Source organism: Nothobranchius furzeri, chromosome 8, assembly GCF_043380555.1.
Source record: "Nothobranchius furzeri strain GRZ-AD chromosome 8, NfurGRZ-RIMD1, whole genome shotgun sequence".
Lineage (NCBI taxonomy): Eukaryota > Metazoa > Chordata > Actinopteri > Cyprinodontiformes > Nothobranchiidae > Nothobranchius > Nothobranchius furzeri.
In genome coordinates this window covers 75,422,989-75,438,302 of record NC_091748.1, presented here as the reverse complement: position 1 = coordinate 75,438,302, position 15,314 = coordinate 75,422,989, and the positions used below count along the sequence as shown (strand labels likewise).

General features: G+C 41.8%; 1 protein-coding gene across 1 annotated transcript in view; it reads right to left on the bottom strand.

Moving 5' to 3' along the window:
• Positions 1–228: 228 nt before the first annotated feature.
• rgs8 (regulator of G protein signaling 8) overlaps positions 229–15,314 on the bottom strand; it is a 45,183-nt gene continuing 30,097 nt past the window's right edge. Inside the window, exons 3-5 of the mRNA XM_015971158.3 lie at positions 9,505–9,566; positions 3,575–3,741; positions 229–3,369 (exon numbers count right to left, since the gene is read on the bottom strand). Coding sequence (XP_015826644.1) covers positions 3,175–3,369; positions 3,575–3,741; positions 9,505–9,566 — 424 coding nt within the window. The 3' untranslated portion in view covers positions 229–3,174. The remainder of the gene's footprint in view (positions 3,370–3,574; positions 3,742–9,504; positions 9,567–15,314) is intronic.

Sequence of the window (15,314 nt, the reverse complement as noted above, 5' to 3'; positions counted from 1 at the left end):
TATAGTTTGTTACGGTCTGTTAAGTAAATCCGACATGAGATGATGAGATGAGATGTATTTTATTGATACCAGAGTTGGAAAACTATTTTTAAATGAAAAAGAATGGTAGAAAACTAATATGACAATGTATGTTTTTTAAAACAAATAAGTATGAAGGCTTTAAATTTGCAATAAAATATATAAAACTGTGTTCACTGACTTTAAAAGATGGTACATTTTAAGAGAGAATTTATTTTTTTGGTCTGACCATTTAAAACTAACGGTTAAATGTGTTAAATTAAAGAGGAAATTGCAGGTAAAATCTTTTTTCTAATTTGTATAAAATGCTGTCCAAAAATACTATTTGAATTGCTTAATGTTGATATTTTGTGTTAAAATACATAACGGCAGAGCTTTTGGAGTAAAAAGTGGCCTTTTTCAGCAAAGCTTCTAAAAAGGCTCTTTTTATCTAAATCTGAACCTCTAACGTAACCAAAGGGAGTTAGAAGCTAGGTGCTGCCTCAGCTCAGTGTGGAGTGGGTAGTTTTAGGGTAGAGAGGTTATGTTATCCATTCAGTGTGTGTGTTTACTAGTTTTGGATTGTGTTCATTTTGATAAACTATAGTTTATGAAGGCTGTACCAACTCCAGCCTGTCTGGATATCGAATCCACGTGTTCCCAGATAAGAGAAACAATGCCTCTATCTCTATGCCTGAGGGCGTTTTGTGCAGCTGAAAAGACGGACTTCTGTATCCCACATTGGTTGGTACCGGAACAGGGAGGTCCGCGCTGTGCTCTGGAGACCCATAGCGGGGATTTAAAAATTAAATGCGGATTTCTGGAACTCACATCACCATCAGAATCCGGTCAGAACCGATCACCAGAAGAGACCCGCAGCTAGGCGGGCTAGTGGAGCTGGTTTCTGGGTCGGAACCAGATCAGAACTGCCGCCTGGACCACCAGGTGTGGATGCACGGCTTTTAAAGGCACCAGTGAGCCAGTTTAGCTGGTTTATGAGTTGGAACTGGATCAGAACCGCCGCAGACATCCAGGAGAGGATCATGCATAGCTTTTAAAAATACTAGCTCGACTGGCTCGCTGGTGTCTAGGTTGGATCCAGCTCACATAAGCCTGCATGAGCTCCTGAACCGGATCACAGGCGTCTCTCTCTCCCTCTCTAAGCGCTAAACTACATTTCGTGAACAGACATTAATGAGTATGAGACAGCTGACAGATGCTCATTAGTATTAATATTATATTAAATGACCGATACTATGTTTAATTGTCTGGTACATGATAGTAATCTGTACAATATTGTGATGTTAGCATACGAGTTGAAGCTAACATCGTTAACTCACCAGACACCTGCTGCTCCCCCCCTCACATTGCAGCACAATCTCACTGCTTTGGCCGATCGTTTCTCCCTCTCGTTTGTCTCAGCTCTCTAGGGCATGCAGCAAACTCATAACATCATAAGTAGAAATATAAACATAAAAAGTTTCCTCTGTGTCAGAGCCATATTAGAATCCATATTTTTCACTGGATTAAGCCAATACGACTTCCTAAACTGACGTGACTTGGTTTGGCAAAAAATAAAAAATAAAAAATAAAAATTCTCACAAAATGATTCTAAAATCCAAAATAATTTATGCATGTGTAATAATGTTTTTAAAAAGGAGTTTCTATTATGTTTCTCTTAACATCGGTTCATGTGAGTCTCTAACTTGCAATTTGCTCTTTAACGAAAGAATCCCAAAATTAATCTCAACAGCAATATTACCTATGAGGAAATATTTCAATGCCTTCAATTGTAAAATTTATTTTGTGCTATGCAAACTCTAAAGGATGTGCTGGAAGGCTAGAAAATTACTTAATAATGCAAGACTTGTTTATTTTTTGTGTGGACATTTTTTTCCCTAGCTATTTAAAATTCACAGGAACCATGAACATAAAAACAACTATAGTTAACCCTAATCCCTATTATTTTTCTTGAAATAAATTACTTAAAATAAGGTAACAAAATAAATACAGTTCTAATCTAGGCTCCGTACATAATAAAAAAAAGTCTAAATGCAACAGAATATTATTTACAGTGCAAGAAACCGACCAGGGCCTCAGGAAAATGTAAGGATAAAATTTGACCGAGGTCAAAAATCTATCTTGTTTTTCCTTATGGTTTCTATGGTTGTTAACCACCAATACCAGCTGGACATCTTTATCAATCACTCTCCTAATGTGTATTTATTTTAAGCGCAGAGCTGCACCATGATCAGCAGCTAATGAGGCTGAAGCCAGTAAGAATGTGTTCACAGCTCCAAATGTGAAAAAGATGTTAATAGATAAGTTCGCTGCCCACAGCTATTTTTAATATTCAGTATAAACACACACCAAATGTACTTTGGTTTTGTTTGAGATGTAACAGTGGTAAATTGTGGATGGTTTAATTAGAGGCTTTGGACTTTGGCTGCGCAACTTGTTTAATTTGAGGTACAACCACATTGTAAGATCTTTAAATTGTTAGTGCAAAAGTTCACAGTGTAATACAATATAATCACATATTACTGAGACGCAGTAAGTTTGTGCATATCAATGTAAGCTCATAGTCAATAATTAATGTTTTGGCAGTTTAAATAGATTTTGATCTTTTTGTTTTTACATTAACTCTTAACCAAACATTGTCCGGAAGTTCGTTAATGGCAGGAGATACTGTCAATAAAATTGTTTTTGACCATTTTAGGACTGAATCTATGCAGATATATATGAGTAATTTTAAATATTTTACTGTTTCATTCTTTTCTGTTCATGTTAAAACTTTCTTTTCTGCCTCAACAACAGAATATTTCAACAAAATTCAAATGTAGTGTTTCAGTCCAATATGTTAGTATATGTGTGTTTTTTAATTGCTTTCACTCTAACTTTAATCACATGGTGTTTTATCAACACAAGATGAATAAGTGTTTATAGTGCAATCAACCTTATTTCTGAGTGATTTTACATGTATTATACATCCACCTGGTAATATCCTCTCTGTATAGGCCAGTCATCATGACAGTAGCTATCTACAGGAGTTGCATGCATGGAGCTAGTGTAAAAGAAACAGTCAAGCACGTTGCATTCTTCCAGATTCACAGTATTAATTTGACGTCAAAGGGTTAATTGATCTAGAGTGTAGGTCCAGTTCAGTTTGGTATCCAGTCAAACAGACCTCCTCTGGCCTCGTGCATGTGCCCTGTTGACTAGATCCTGGTACATCTTGGACCTGAGGAATCGTGGGTACGAGTCTTTCTCCATCAGGCTGTAGATTTTACCTTGGACCTCGTTGAGACTGTTTGGAGTTGGATCGGCCAGGCTTTGTTTGGTCTTCTCCCTGGTGCGGTAGTCGATGTTTACCTGTCAGGTAAAGGACAGCAAAGAGGAGATTCTCAAAATGCATTTTTACAAGTGAAATTATTCATTGAGCTAATTACAGCAGATGCAAGAGCAGTTTTATAATCTTTCCATAACAAACCATTATCAGGTGATTTGAATGTTTTGTGTTCTGTTGTGTTTTTCTGGTCATTTTAATACTTTTTAAACACCAGCCTTGCAAACACACCTCTCTTGGTGACTGAACCTCAATAAACTCCTTAAATATTTTGTTTGCTTTTGACACAAGCTTGGTTGAGCTTTTGATCTTTTTGTAGTCCTCACATGCCATCCAAAACTCAATATTCTCGTCGCTGAACTCCGACTTGAGGAAGGTCCGGAATGCAGCCAGTCCATCTGGGGAAAAAAGACTAAATCAAGTAAACCAGAAAATAGAGACAAATGTTTAAAACCAGACTATGCCAACCGCACTTGTAAAATTACATATTTCTGTTAAATTTTATACATTTCCAAGTAAATAATCTTTATATTTTGACATTTTCCTTTCATGGGAAAGTATGACCTGTTCAAAAACAGAAACAAACACAAAACACCCACAATCCGCTTTTTCCTCATCAGTCAAGATAAGTGATCCATCTATTGATGTTAACAGAGGAAGGGCATGTTTTCCTACTAACTTATGTCATGTTGACATTTTATTCTCCCTCCCTATTTTTTCCCTGTTTGCCTAACAAAGCTGGAGAGAGCAGGGGGAGTTCATTAATTAAACAGAAATATCAAGTGGTGTTTACTGCAACATGGTTGTGTAAATGAGCACAGAACACACTTACACACAGGTGTGTTTTCAATATAGGTCTGTTAGGATTATTTAATGAATATTATTTCTGTTAGTATTTAATTCAATGTTTTAATAGACAGAAAGAGAATGCCTGCTGTAACAAGACTGGATTCTGGAGGACCTATGATTGACACACTGGTCTTTTGGGCTGCAACAACAAATCAATAATCAATCTATGAAGAAATGCGTTGGCAATGCATTTCATCAACAGTTGGTTGTGTTGTGCAACTTTTTTTCATGTTGTGCAACTTTAATGTAACAGTTAATTTGCGTAGCAGGCCAAGGCAGATCAAAATGAGACATATGTCTGTCCTGCTCTGAACTTGAGACAGTTCTCCACACCTTCATCTCCTCACGCTTAGACTACTGTAACTCTCTTTTCACGTGTCTGAGCAGAACCTCCCTGAACCGTCTACAGGTGGTTCAGAATGCCTGTGCTCGGCTTCTGACCAAGTCCTCCAAACACACCCACATCACCCCGCTTCTCCTCCAGCTTCACTGGCTGCCAGTCAACTTCAGGGTTCATTTCAAGATCCTGGTTCTGGTCTATAGAGCCTTACATGGACAAGCACCATCTTACATTGGTGATCTTCTTAGTCCCTACACCCCCAGCAGGTCCCTGAGGTCCAGTGATCAAAGCCTACTGGTTGTGCAGCACCAGGCTAAAGACCAAAGGTGACAGATCATCTGCTGCTGTGGCCCCCAGACTCTGGAACTCTCTCCCCCTGAGCCTGAGATCAGTGGACTCAGTGGTCTCCTTTAAAAAGCAGCTGAAGACTCACTTGTTCAAGCTGGCTTTTGTATGACCTTCTTCATCACCCTCTTTATTCTGCTCTCCCCACCTATTCCACCTTCCTCAGGACCCACTGATTTCCCTCTTTCCTGTTCACTTTCTCTCTTTCTTAAAATTTCTTTTAATCACAATTGTCTATTTTTGCTCATGTTAAACATATCTTTAAACATTTTCTAAATTCTTTTATATGTTTTTACATTTTTTTTGTGAAGCACCTCATGATTTTTATCTTGAGAGGCGCTATAGAAATGATACTTTCATCTTCTTCTTCTATGTCGCACGTGCAATGAAAAAAACTCAGTGTGCCATAAACTATTTTTAGACGTAGCACTCGTGCAACATCTTTTCAAGTCATTTTTCCCCCAGAACTTTACTGAACAAATGAAGTTGCTTGTTATTGCGTAAGAAAAATGCCTTTTACAATGTGTACAATGTGCTTTTTCTGTGCTGTTGAGGAAAACGGATAAACCAGCAAAGTCACAGGCAGAAACAGTCCAAAGTTTGGGATCAAAAGTGCAACTATGGGCAGATTAGCTAATGCTAGCCGGTAGCAGGCTGACAATCAAGTGGGGTTCCGAAAAACAGGATGGTTGTAAAACTAAGAATATCTAAACTCAACAAGTAGAAAAAAGTCTCCATCTTCCCGTTTATTCTTAGCTGTCTGCAGCGTTATGCAGTAGAACCTCTGCAGTCAGGTTGCTGCATCAAGTCTGCTCTGCTAAACACCACTGCAGGATGGCAAGCCACTGTAGCATGTAATTCACAAAAGCGTCTATCTTAGAAAAATTATTTAATTTGAATTATTGCTAACCCGTACATAATAGTTCTGTCACCATTATAGTTTTAGCAGTAGAAAATAAATGTTGTTAGCATTTCCAGTAGCTTACTACTGAACATGTTAATGAGATGCATTACATTTTACTGATCATAGTTTAATTATGGATATATGTAGGTGAAAGCATGATGTTTTGTATGCTATTGAACTGTTTTCAAATCATGTTCTGTTGTTGAATAAAGTAAAGGAAGGAGAGAAAAAATGTTTCCCCATTAGTTAAAAATGTTTCCCATTTAATCAGATTAATTGATTAATCGATTCAAGACCCCATCCAATTTATCAATGATCCAAATAATCATTTGTTGCAGCCCTATCTGTCTCAGTGGTTCAGTGCAACAGTTTTGGGTTTTTATGCCATGGGGTGAAAAAGAATGAAATCTTAAGTCTAAAGATTTTGGACGCTAGACTAGACTAGTGAGAAGGCACTAACGTCACAGCTGTATCTGTTTAAAGGAGGTGGACAGGAGAACATTTAAAGTCTATAAATGGTTCGAAAAAGAGGTTCAACAAATATCTGGTCTGTTTGTAAAATCTGATTTTTTTAAATTATGGAAACTCAACGTTTTATGATTCTAGAATGGCTGATTTTAAAGCATCAAGCCCAGGAGCGGACTGGTACAATAATTAAGGCTGGGAATTTCGTACCAACCCAGAGTAGAATGACAAATTGACGTTCCTCCTTTGTAGCACGAGTGTGGTGGCAAAAAATTCAGCTGTCAGGCCACCTGGAAATGTCCTGGTGCTCCCTGGCCATAGCCAGTCCACCACTGGCCCATTCATAATGGAGTCTCTGTACTTTGATGCGCATTGGCAACCCCACAAATAACACAAATACTTTATTCTACTGGAGTAGGAAGTCCTCCCTGACCTTCCGAGACCCACCATCCTCATATGTTGGTCACTGGCCTGTTCCGCTCAAATCTATATATTTTATTTCTTAGTGGAATGTTTGTTTTTTATGTTTAAATATAGTTGGAGCTGAAACGTTTGTTGTCTGCATAATTATCTCTGCAGCTGATGCGACTGAACAGAGTGAAGCTTGTTGTAATTATGAAATATGTCGTAACAGCTCAAAGATGTTGTGAGAAACAAGCAAGTTCACATCCAGTCAGTAGCCCTGATGCAACATGAATAAGCAGCACAGGCTGTTTATTGTGTTTGTGCTCTGTGCACACATGTGAGAGCTGCCAACCTGTGGCGGTTCGGCCCTCAATAACAACAAAAATCAGTCGGGTTTAATGCACTATTCATCCCTTTCAATCAAATTAAGGCTTGTGTGGATGCAATATTCCTCCAAAGGGAACATTCAGTGCTGTGCCCCATTTGTCTTGTCATTACTTATGTAATAGCATATGTAAGTGTTTGTGTCCATTCATGCACACATTTAATGCTTGGTTAGTTGAATTGAAAGCACAGGTGTGTTGTACCTTTTCTGCCTGAGGTAACCTCTTTAACAGGCTTCCTGCTGCCTGTGGGCACCTTTCTAATGCCTGTGTGTCTTTATTATATAGTGATGGTTGTCCATTCTAAAATCAGACCATTACATCCGGAGATGTGGGACACTTAATGACTATTCTGCAGAGTTTAAAACCTAAATGTAGCATTTTTGTTTCTCTTTAAATGAAAGGAAAGTGGAGCAGATTTGACAGCAGATCAGTTAATACTTTCCTACCAAGTCTCTGAAGTTAGATGAGCTCTGAAGGAGTTAGGGAGAAAAAAATAATGTCTTATATTTTTCACATCAGATCTGCAGTCTGGCAACAAGAGGTTCACCCCAAAAAATGAAAATGCAAGTATTCAACATCTTAAAAATATAATGCAACACATTTGTCTTTATTTGTTTTAGCAGAAGCAAAAAAACAAAAATCTGCACAACAAATGTTCCCTGAATTAGTTGTCAAATCATTTATTGTCTGTTTCAAGCATTGGGCCGTCTATAACTACATGGGTATGATTCTCCAAAGCACATTTTGTTTAATAGAAGAATGAATGTGTCCATCTGGTGACCTTAGCTAAGGCCAAGTCAATCTTTCAACTCCAGATCCGAATCACTTCAAAAGGTTATTTGAATAATTTTTTTACTTTCATATCCGGGTATATTTGGGGTTCTCATAGGCAAATCTTATCATTAAATGGGCTACTTTCTGATATTCAAATTTTTCATATTTTAAAAGGTCACTGAGGGCAGAAGGATGTGCTGAGGAGCAGATTAAGTCACGGAGGTGAATTTGCACTGTAGCTGCTTCTCTGAAAAACTTGCTGTCTCACATTAGGTCCTGATCAACACTGAAGACCTGCAGTATCCTCAATTATTATATGTTACTTTTTAATTGGTTCTTTGCTTCTATTGAAATGGTTTTGCACTTGTTGGATCTTGGTCATCTCCTTGGCAGACCACATTTTACTCCTCACATTGTATTAATTTAAATAATTTTGAGAATTTTAACTCCTCAAATTCCAGTTTGATTACTCAATGTCATTGCTGCAATTTATATAAAAAAAACACACAAAAAAATGTGCATTTTTTCCCCCAGAGTATGACTTACAAGGCATTCATTCCTACTAGAGACCACTGCAAATATATTGATTACACAAGTGATCCACACCTTTAAGAACTCATCAGGATTTGTAGGTATTAACATTATTTTTGTCACGTCGTGGGTGTGGAGATGATGGAACAATTGTGGTGGAGCAGCTCAGGAGGCAAAGATGCAGGCTCGGATAAAGTAAAAATGAATTTAATTACAGAACGGGAATGGCAGGAACAAACACAACGGTGACTTGAAACAGCAATGATCTGAAAAAGGACATAACGAGACGGGAGGTATAAATACACTGGGGAAAATGAGGAACACATGGGCAGGCTAACAAGGGGCAGGTGAAACCAATAGGGACTAATCAGGCAGGAGAGGGACACAGTCAGGAAGGCAGGGGCAGAACGTGACAATTTTAGTGGTTTGCAGTGTGGTTTGTTCTGTATTTAACTGCATTTCTATGGGATTCTTAATGCATCAACATGTTGTAGTGTTTGTAGTTTTATATACACAGGATCTGTGTGAAAAAAATCCTTAAATGGGCTACTTTCCATCCAGTTAATTCATTTTATTTTATTTTGACATAAAATATGACAAAGTTTTCTGTTATGTGATTCAGTCACGGAGAAGCTGGTGACTTTTTGTGACTTAGATTAAAAAAAAAAACAATACGCTGCACAAACTTATTGTTCATCATCAGTCAATCATAAACGTCTATTTCCGGTACATCATTAATCCACGGCTGAGATATTTTAAATTGCCATAGGAAAATGATGAGACCAAGGGCAGAAGGTCCAAAAAATGTTTGAGTTTGATTTGAATCGATCTGAATCTCCCAAATTAGATGCACTCTGAATCTTCCTGCCCTATTTTTAATCCTTTCAGTTCAGTGGGCTTGAGGTCATTGATGCAACGTCACACAGCTTGTAAGCAGCTAGAAAACTCAGAAGCATTTGTGGGGGAAAGTCAGTCTGTGTTTGGTGTAAGGGGAAGGTCAGAGACAAGGATGTGACTCATTATGTGGGAAAGAGCGCTCAGGAATAGGAACCATTTGAAAAGGGAAACAATTTGAATCAGATTCTGCAGAGAAAAATGAAAACTCAGGAAGTAGCCTGAGGCGGGGACTGTTTTCTAGGAAAAATAATCAAACATTACTTACATTTATGAGCCAGAAGGTTATCAAATGACTCGGACCATCGAACAACCTCATCTGTTGACAGTCTGAAGGAGATAAAGACAAAGACACAAGAAAATGGACACACGAGATTAATAAATCGATTACCGAAAATCAATCTGTTACATTCATCATTTATCTCCTGCAAAAATTTATTTCGTGCTCCTGAGGCAGTGAAACATATTCATATTTATAAAATCTAAATCAAGTGCACACCCTTATATTGATTTTACAGCTTTCTGGATTTATTCTTGACTTTTTACAAAAGTATTTTTCCTTTGAATCAAAAACAAATTAAAAATTGCACAAGAGTACTTCCCAGGTAAATCCAATCCAATTTTATTTATATAGCGCATTTAAAAACCGCATGTCAGCTGACCAAAGCACTGCACAGAGTTAAACCTAAAAAGGCATTCAAAATACACATACATACACATTAAACACAGATACAAGTTGTCATAAAATAGAAACACCTAAAAACAATACAAATGTATAAAACAGCCAATAAAAGAGAAGTCAATAAAACAGAAGAGTCACAGCTTAAAAGACCGATCATTGACCAAAAGCCAAATTAAAAAAAGTGTCTTCAGGCTGGATTTAAACTGCCAGTGAAGAAGCCTGGCGTACCACCAGAGGGAGTGTGTTCCAAAGTCTGGGAGCTGCAAAGGCGAACACACACTCCCCACGAGCTTTATACTTCATTTTAGGGACTATGAGCAATAGAAGATCCGCAGACCTTAGTGACCCGGGGGGGTGTGTGTGTGTGTGGGGGGGGGGGGGGGAGCAGCTCTGAGAGGTATAAGGGGGCTAGACCATTCAGGGCTTCAAAGTTAGAACTTTGTGTTGAATTCGAAATTGTGTTTACCCTACATACGCTCAAGCGTGGTGCTGCGCCATGGCTGAAATTCCAGCGGCACGTCTACAGGATCCCCCCCGCCGCGGACAACATGGCAGCGAAACGATCTGCAAGCGCACCCCCCCCCCCCACACACACACACACACACATGGACAACAAACGGGGGGACAAAACCTTTCTTTTAGAAAGGCCAAACATGTTTTAGGGATCAAAGAAACAACACTAGGCTGGTTTATGTCATATGTTTCATTGTGGTAATGTACATGACAAATCTTCCTACTCTAGGGTTACTTGGGAGTACCACATGGTTCAGTGCTTGGACCAGTTCTTTTTACTATTTTTAAACTTCCAATTGGTAAAAGCATTAGACAGCATGGGATAAACTTCCACTGTTATGCTGATGATACTCAGTTATATTTATCCATTAAACCTATCCTCCTAGCTTCATCCAGCTCTGACCTTCAGCTCTTGTTGGGTAGGTTGGCGGCCGAGTGTGAAGCGGCTGGGATGAGGATTAGCACCTCCAAATCTGAGACCATGGTTCTTGACCGGAAGAGGATGGCTTGCCAACTCCGGGTCGGGAGAGAGGTCCTACCTAAAGTGGAGGAGTTTAAGTATCTCGGGGTCTTGTTCAGGAGTGAGGGTAGGAGGGATCGGGAGATCGACAGGCGGATCGGTTCGGCATCTGCAGTGATGCGGACGCTGAGCCGATCTGTCGTGGTGAAGAAGGAGCTAAGCCAGGCTCTCAATTTACCGGTCGATCTATGTCCCAATCCTCACTTATGGTCATGAGCTTTGGGTAATGACCGAGAGAACGAGATCGTGGATACAAGCGGCTGAAATGAGTTTCCTCCGTGGGGTGGCCGGGCTCAGCCTTAGAGATAGGGTGAGGAGCTTGGACATTCAGGAGGGACTAGGAGTAGAACCGCTGCTCCTCCGGATCGAAAGGAGTCAGTTGAGGTGGTTTGGGCATCTGGTCAGGATGCCTCCTGGACGCCTCCCTGGGGAGGTGTTTCAGGCATGTCCTGCTGGCAGGAGGCCCCCGGGCCGATCCAGGACACGCTGGAGAGGTTACATCTCCAATCTGGTCCTGGAACGCCTTGGGGTCCTGCCGGTGGAGCTGGTGGAGGTGGCTGGGGAGAGGACGGTCTGGAGCTCCCTAGTTGGGATGCTGCCCCCGCGACCCGGACCCGGATAAGCGGAGGAAAATGACAACAACATTAAACCTATCCTATCCAGTTCAAGGTGGCGCTCGCACGGGTGCACACAGCGAGCTGCTCGTCGAGCGATTTGGCCCAGCTTGTGACCCGGTGGCTCCGAGACGTTTGATGGATTACTCTGCGCCCTGCCTTGTGAACTTGGTCGGCTCTGACGGTGAGCTGGCACCGTGCCACGGCCATTCAGCTCGAGGACCTCGCCAGAGTGGGGTTTGCTGGGAGAATCTGCGCTTGGTTACGGGCTCTGAGCTGGAGGAGATGGTTCCCGTGCACGATCCAGGTGCTGCGGCCCCGCCGCAGACTCGGTTTGGTCTGGTCATTGCCAGGTCTGTGCAGAACAAAACTTTTATTCTTTGGGATTTTTTTATTCAACATGGCTTGAGTTTTCTGTGCGTCTATGAGACCTGGATCCCGTTTGGTGACTCAAGTGCCCTGCTAGAGCTGGTACCACCTGGCTGCTCCTGTTTTAATATCCCTAGATCGCGGGGCAGAGGTGGTGGGCTGGTTATTGTTTTTAAATCCAGCGTTCCTTGTAAACAGCTTACACCCATTATGTGATTTTCTTCCTTTGAACTGTGCCTGTCTGAACTGTGCATCTCCCCGCTGCCTGCTCGTTGTGCTGATGTATCACCCTCCAAAGACTGACTCTAACTTCCTAAATTATTTCTATGGTCTTGTGGCAGACTGTATCCTAAAATATGACTATGTCCTATTGGGGATTTTAACATCCATATCTGCTGTCCTGACAATGTGATTGCTAAAGGCTTTTTGAATTTGCTAGATTCATTCAATTTAACTCAATGGGTATCGTCCCTACCTCATGCCAGGGGTCGCACCCTGGACCTGGTTCTCTCTTTTGGTCTCCCTGTCATGAACCTTGAGACTTTGCCTCCTGTGTTCTCTGACCACTCTCCTATACTCTGTGATGTTACGTTGCCATGTCCTGCCCCTGTGTGTGAAGCTCCAGCTACTAGGTTCAGAGCGGGGTTTTCCTCTCCACTGTCGCTAAATGCTTGCTTAGTATGAGGATTGCTGTAAAGACTGACACTAGTCAGTGACTCGATGCAATCTGCTGGGTTCCTTATTAGGGCTGGGAACCTCAGGGTTGCGGTCGGCAACAAGGTGGCGTCTGTGCTTGGCTTAGCCGCAGTCACCGGCCACTTTTTCAAACTTTTCTCCACTAACCTCTTTTCCACCTTGCCCCTGTCTGCAATCCTCTTCAGTAGTGTCCCTGTTACCATCTCCTATGATCGCCAGACTCTTTTGTCCTTCCGTTCATTCACGATCGCCCAAGATGCACCGAGGACGTACCTCCCTCTTTGTTTACCTGAGTGGCGCACTGGCCCGGAGCTAAACAACGGTCCCGAGCTGCACGCCTCCAGCGATGTTTGTCCAGTACCGGGAAAACGTCGGAGGAAAAGAGGTAAACGAGCAGGAATCCACGTGAGAATAAGACTTCTCTTAAAGCGTGGTTTATCTAGTAAACAGCAGCTTGATCTTCTAGCTTCTCTTCCTTTGTTTGGCGACTTGAGCGCCACTTCCGCATTCCCGCCAGGCCGCGTTGCAGCGCGGTTCATCCGTCCAAGTTTTTTAAGGTCAGTTTATCCTCATTCCTCAGTGGTTTCTCCTCCTGTTCCCTCCATAAGTGGTTTTTATAAACACCGTGGATCTAACCCCGCTATTTTCCATCCACTAACTCCAGCTGTTTCTGTAGTTTCTGATTCCTCCACCCCACTCAGCATGGCTCTATTAAATACCCACTCTGTTAACAATAAGTCCTTCCTGCTAAATGATCTAATTCTCTCTAAAAACCTGGGTTTTCTGTTTCTGACTGAAGTTTGGCAGCGAACATCAGATTATTCTGGTCTGATTGAACTCTGCCCGAGTGATTATTCTTTTCTTAGCCAGCCCCGGGGTTCTGGTCATGGTGGAGGCCTAGCTGTTGTTTTCAGGGACCATCTTCCTTGTAGCTCTACAAACTCTGGTCACTCTGCTTCCTTTGATCTGCAGCTGATTAATGTCAGGCGTAAGGACCCGTTCTACTGTGCTGTGGTCTATCGTCCACCTGGTCCAAACAGCTCTTTCCTTCAGGAGTTTAGTGACTTTCTATCCTCCACTGTGAAGCTGTCCAGACTGGTGATTGTTGGTGACTTTAGCATCCACGTCGATGATCCCTCTGATCTTTTTGCCATGAATTTCTCCAGCCTTATGGACACATTCGGCTTTACCCAGCATGTTTCTGGCCCCACACACACCAGGGGGCACACTCTGGACCTTGTTTTTACCCTGAGTCTAAATGCTGACAGTGTTCGTCCTGAGTACGTTTGTATTTCAGATCACCATTGCTTTTTCTTTAACTTGTCAGTTTCTGCGTCTCCACCTCCTGCTCGCCGTATGGTTAGTTCTCGTTTTCTTAATGAGAGCACAGCTAGTAATTTTTCTGCTGCTTTTGATCCACCCTGTTCTTCTGATAACGACCCAGATTCCTTAACTTCTCAGTTTAACGAGCACTGCCTCTCCATTCTGGACAACATCTGTCCTGTCAGAACCAGATCAGTTCCTGCAGTGAACCCTACTCCCTGGTTTAATGACAGCCTTCGCAGCCTGAAGCGCCAATGCAGAAAAATTGAGCGTTTGTGAAAGAAAACCCATCTCCACGTCCATCTGCTGCACCTAAAGGATCTTCTGACATCCTTTACCTCTGCAGTCAGGGATGTGAGGGTTTCCTGTTTCTCCAACCTGGTGTCCCAGAGCAAAGGGAACCCCAAGGTGCTGTTAAACACCATCAGCAGCATCGTCTCTCCTGCCACTCCTACAGCCTCCATCCACTCTGTTATAGACTGTGAGAACTTTCTGTCTTTCTTTGTGGACAAAGTCAATAAGGTTAGATCTAGCATCTTTCCTTCAGCCTTATCGCTGCCTCTCCCGACTCCAACCAGGCCCATCATCCTAGATAGCTTTGCTCCTGTTTCTTTGCCTGAGTTAACCAAACTAGTTAACTCTATGAAGACCTCTGCATGCCCCCTCGACATCTTACCCTCATCTTTGTTTAAAAGTGCATTTCAGTCCATCGGTCCCAGCGTGCTCTCTATAATTAATGCTTCTCTGGTTTCTGGTCAGGTCCCTGCTTACTTTAAGAACGCTGTAATCCACCCGCTTCTTAAAAAACTGAGTCTCGACTAGCAGCTTCAGACCCATCTCCAAACTTCCGTTCATCTCCAGAATCTTGGAAAAGGTTGTGGCTAAACAACTCACAGCTGCTCTTGATGAACATAACATCTATGATAGCTTCCAGTCAGGTTTTCGTAGAGCTCATTCTACTGAAACAGCTCTTCTTAGGGTCTCTAATGACTTTCTGACTCACAGTGATGCAGGGGACTGTTCTGTTCTGGTCCTGCTGGACCTGACTGCAGCCTTTGACACTGTTGATCATCAACTGCTACTGGAAAGGCTGAGAGACTGGGTAGGCCTATAGGGATCTGCTCTGGAGTGGTTCTCCTCTTATCTCTTTGAGCGCTCCTTTTCTGTGGCCGTCTCCAAGTTTAGGTCATCCACCACCTCCCTTACCCATGGTGTCCCACAAGGTTCTGTGCTGGGGCCTCTGCTCTTCCTCCTCTATCTGCTTCCTCTTCAACACATCCTGAGCTCCTTCAAAGGAATCTCCTACCATCTTTATGCAGATGACATCCAACTGTACATCTCCTTTAAGCCCCATGAGATGT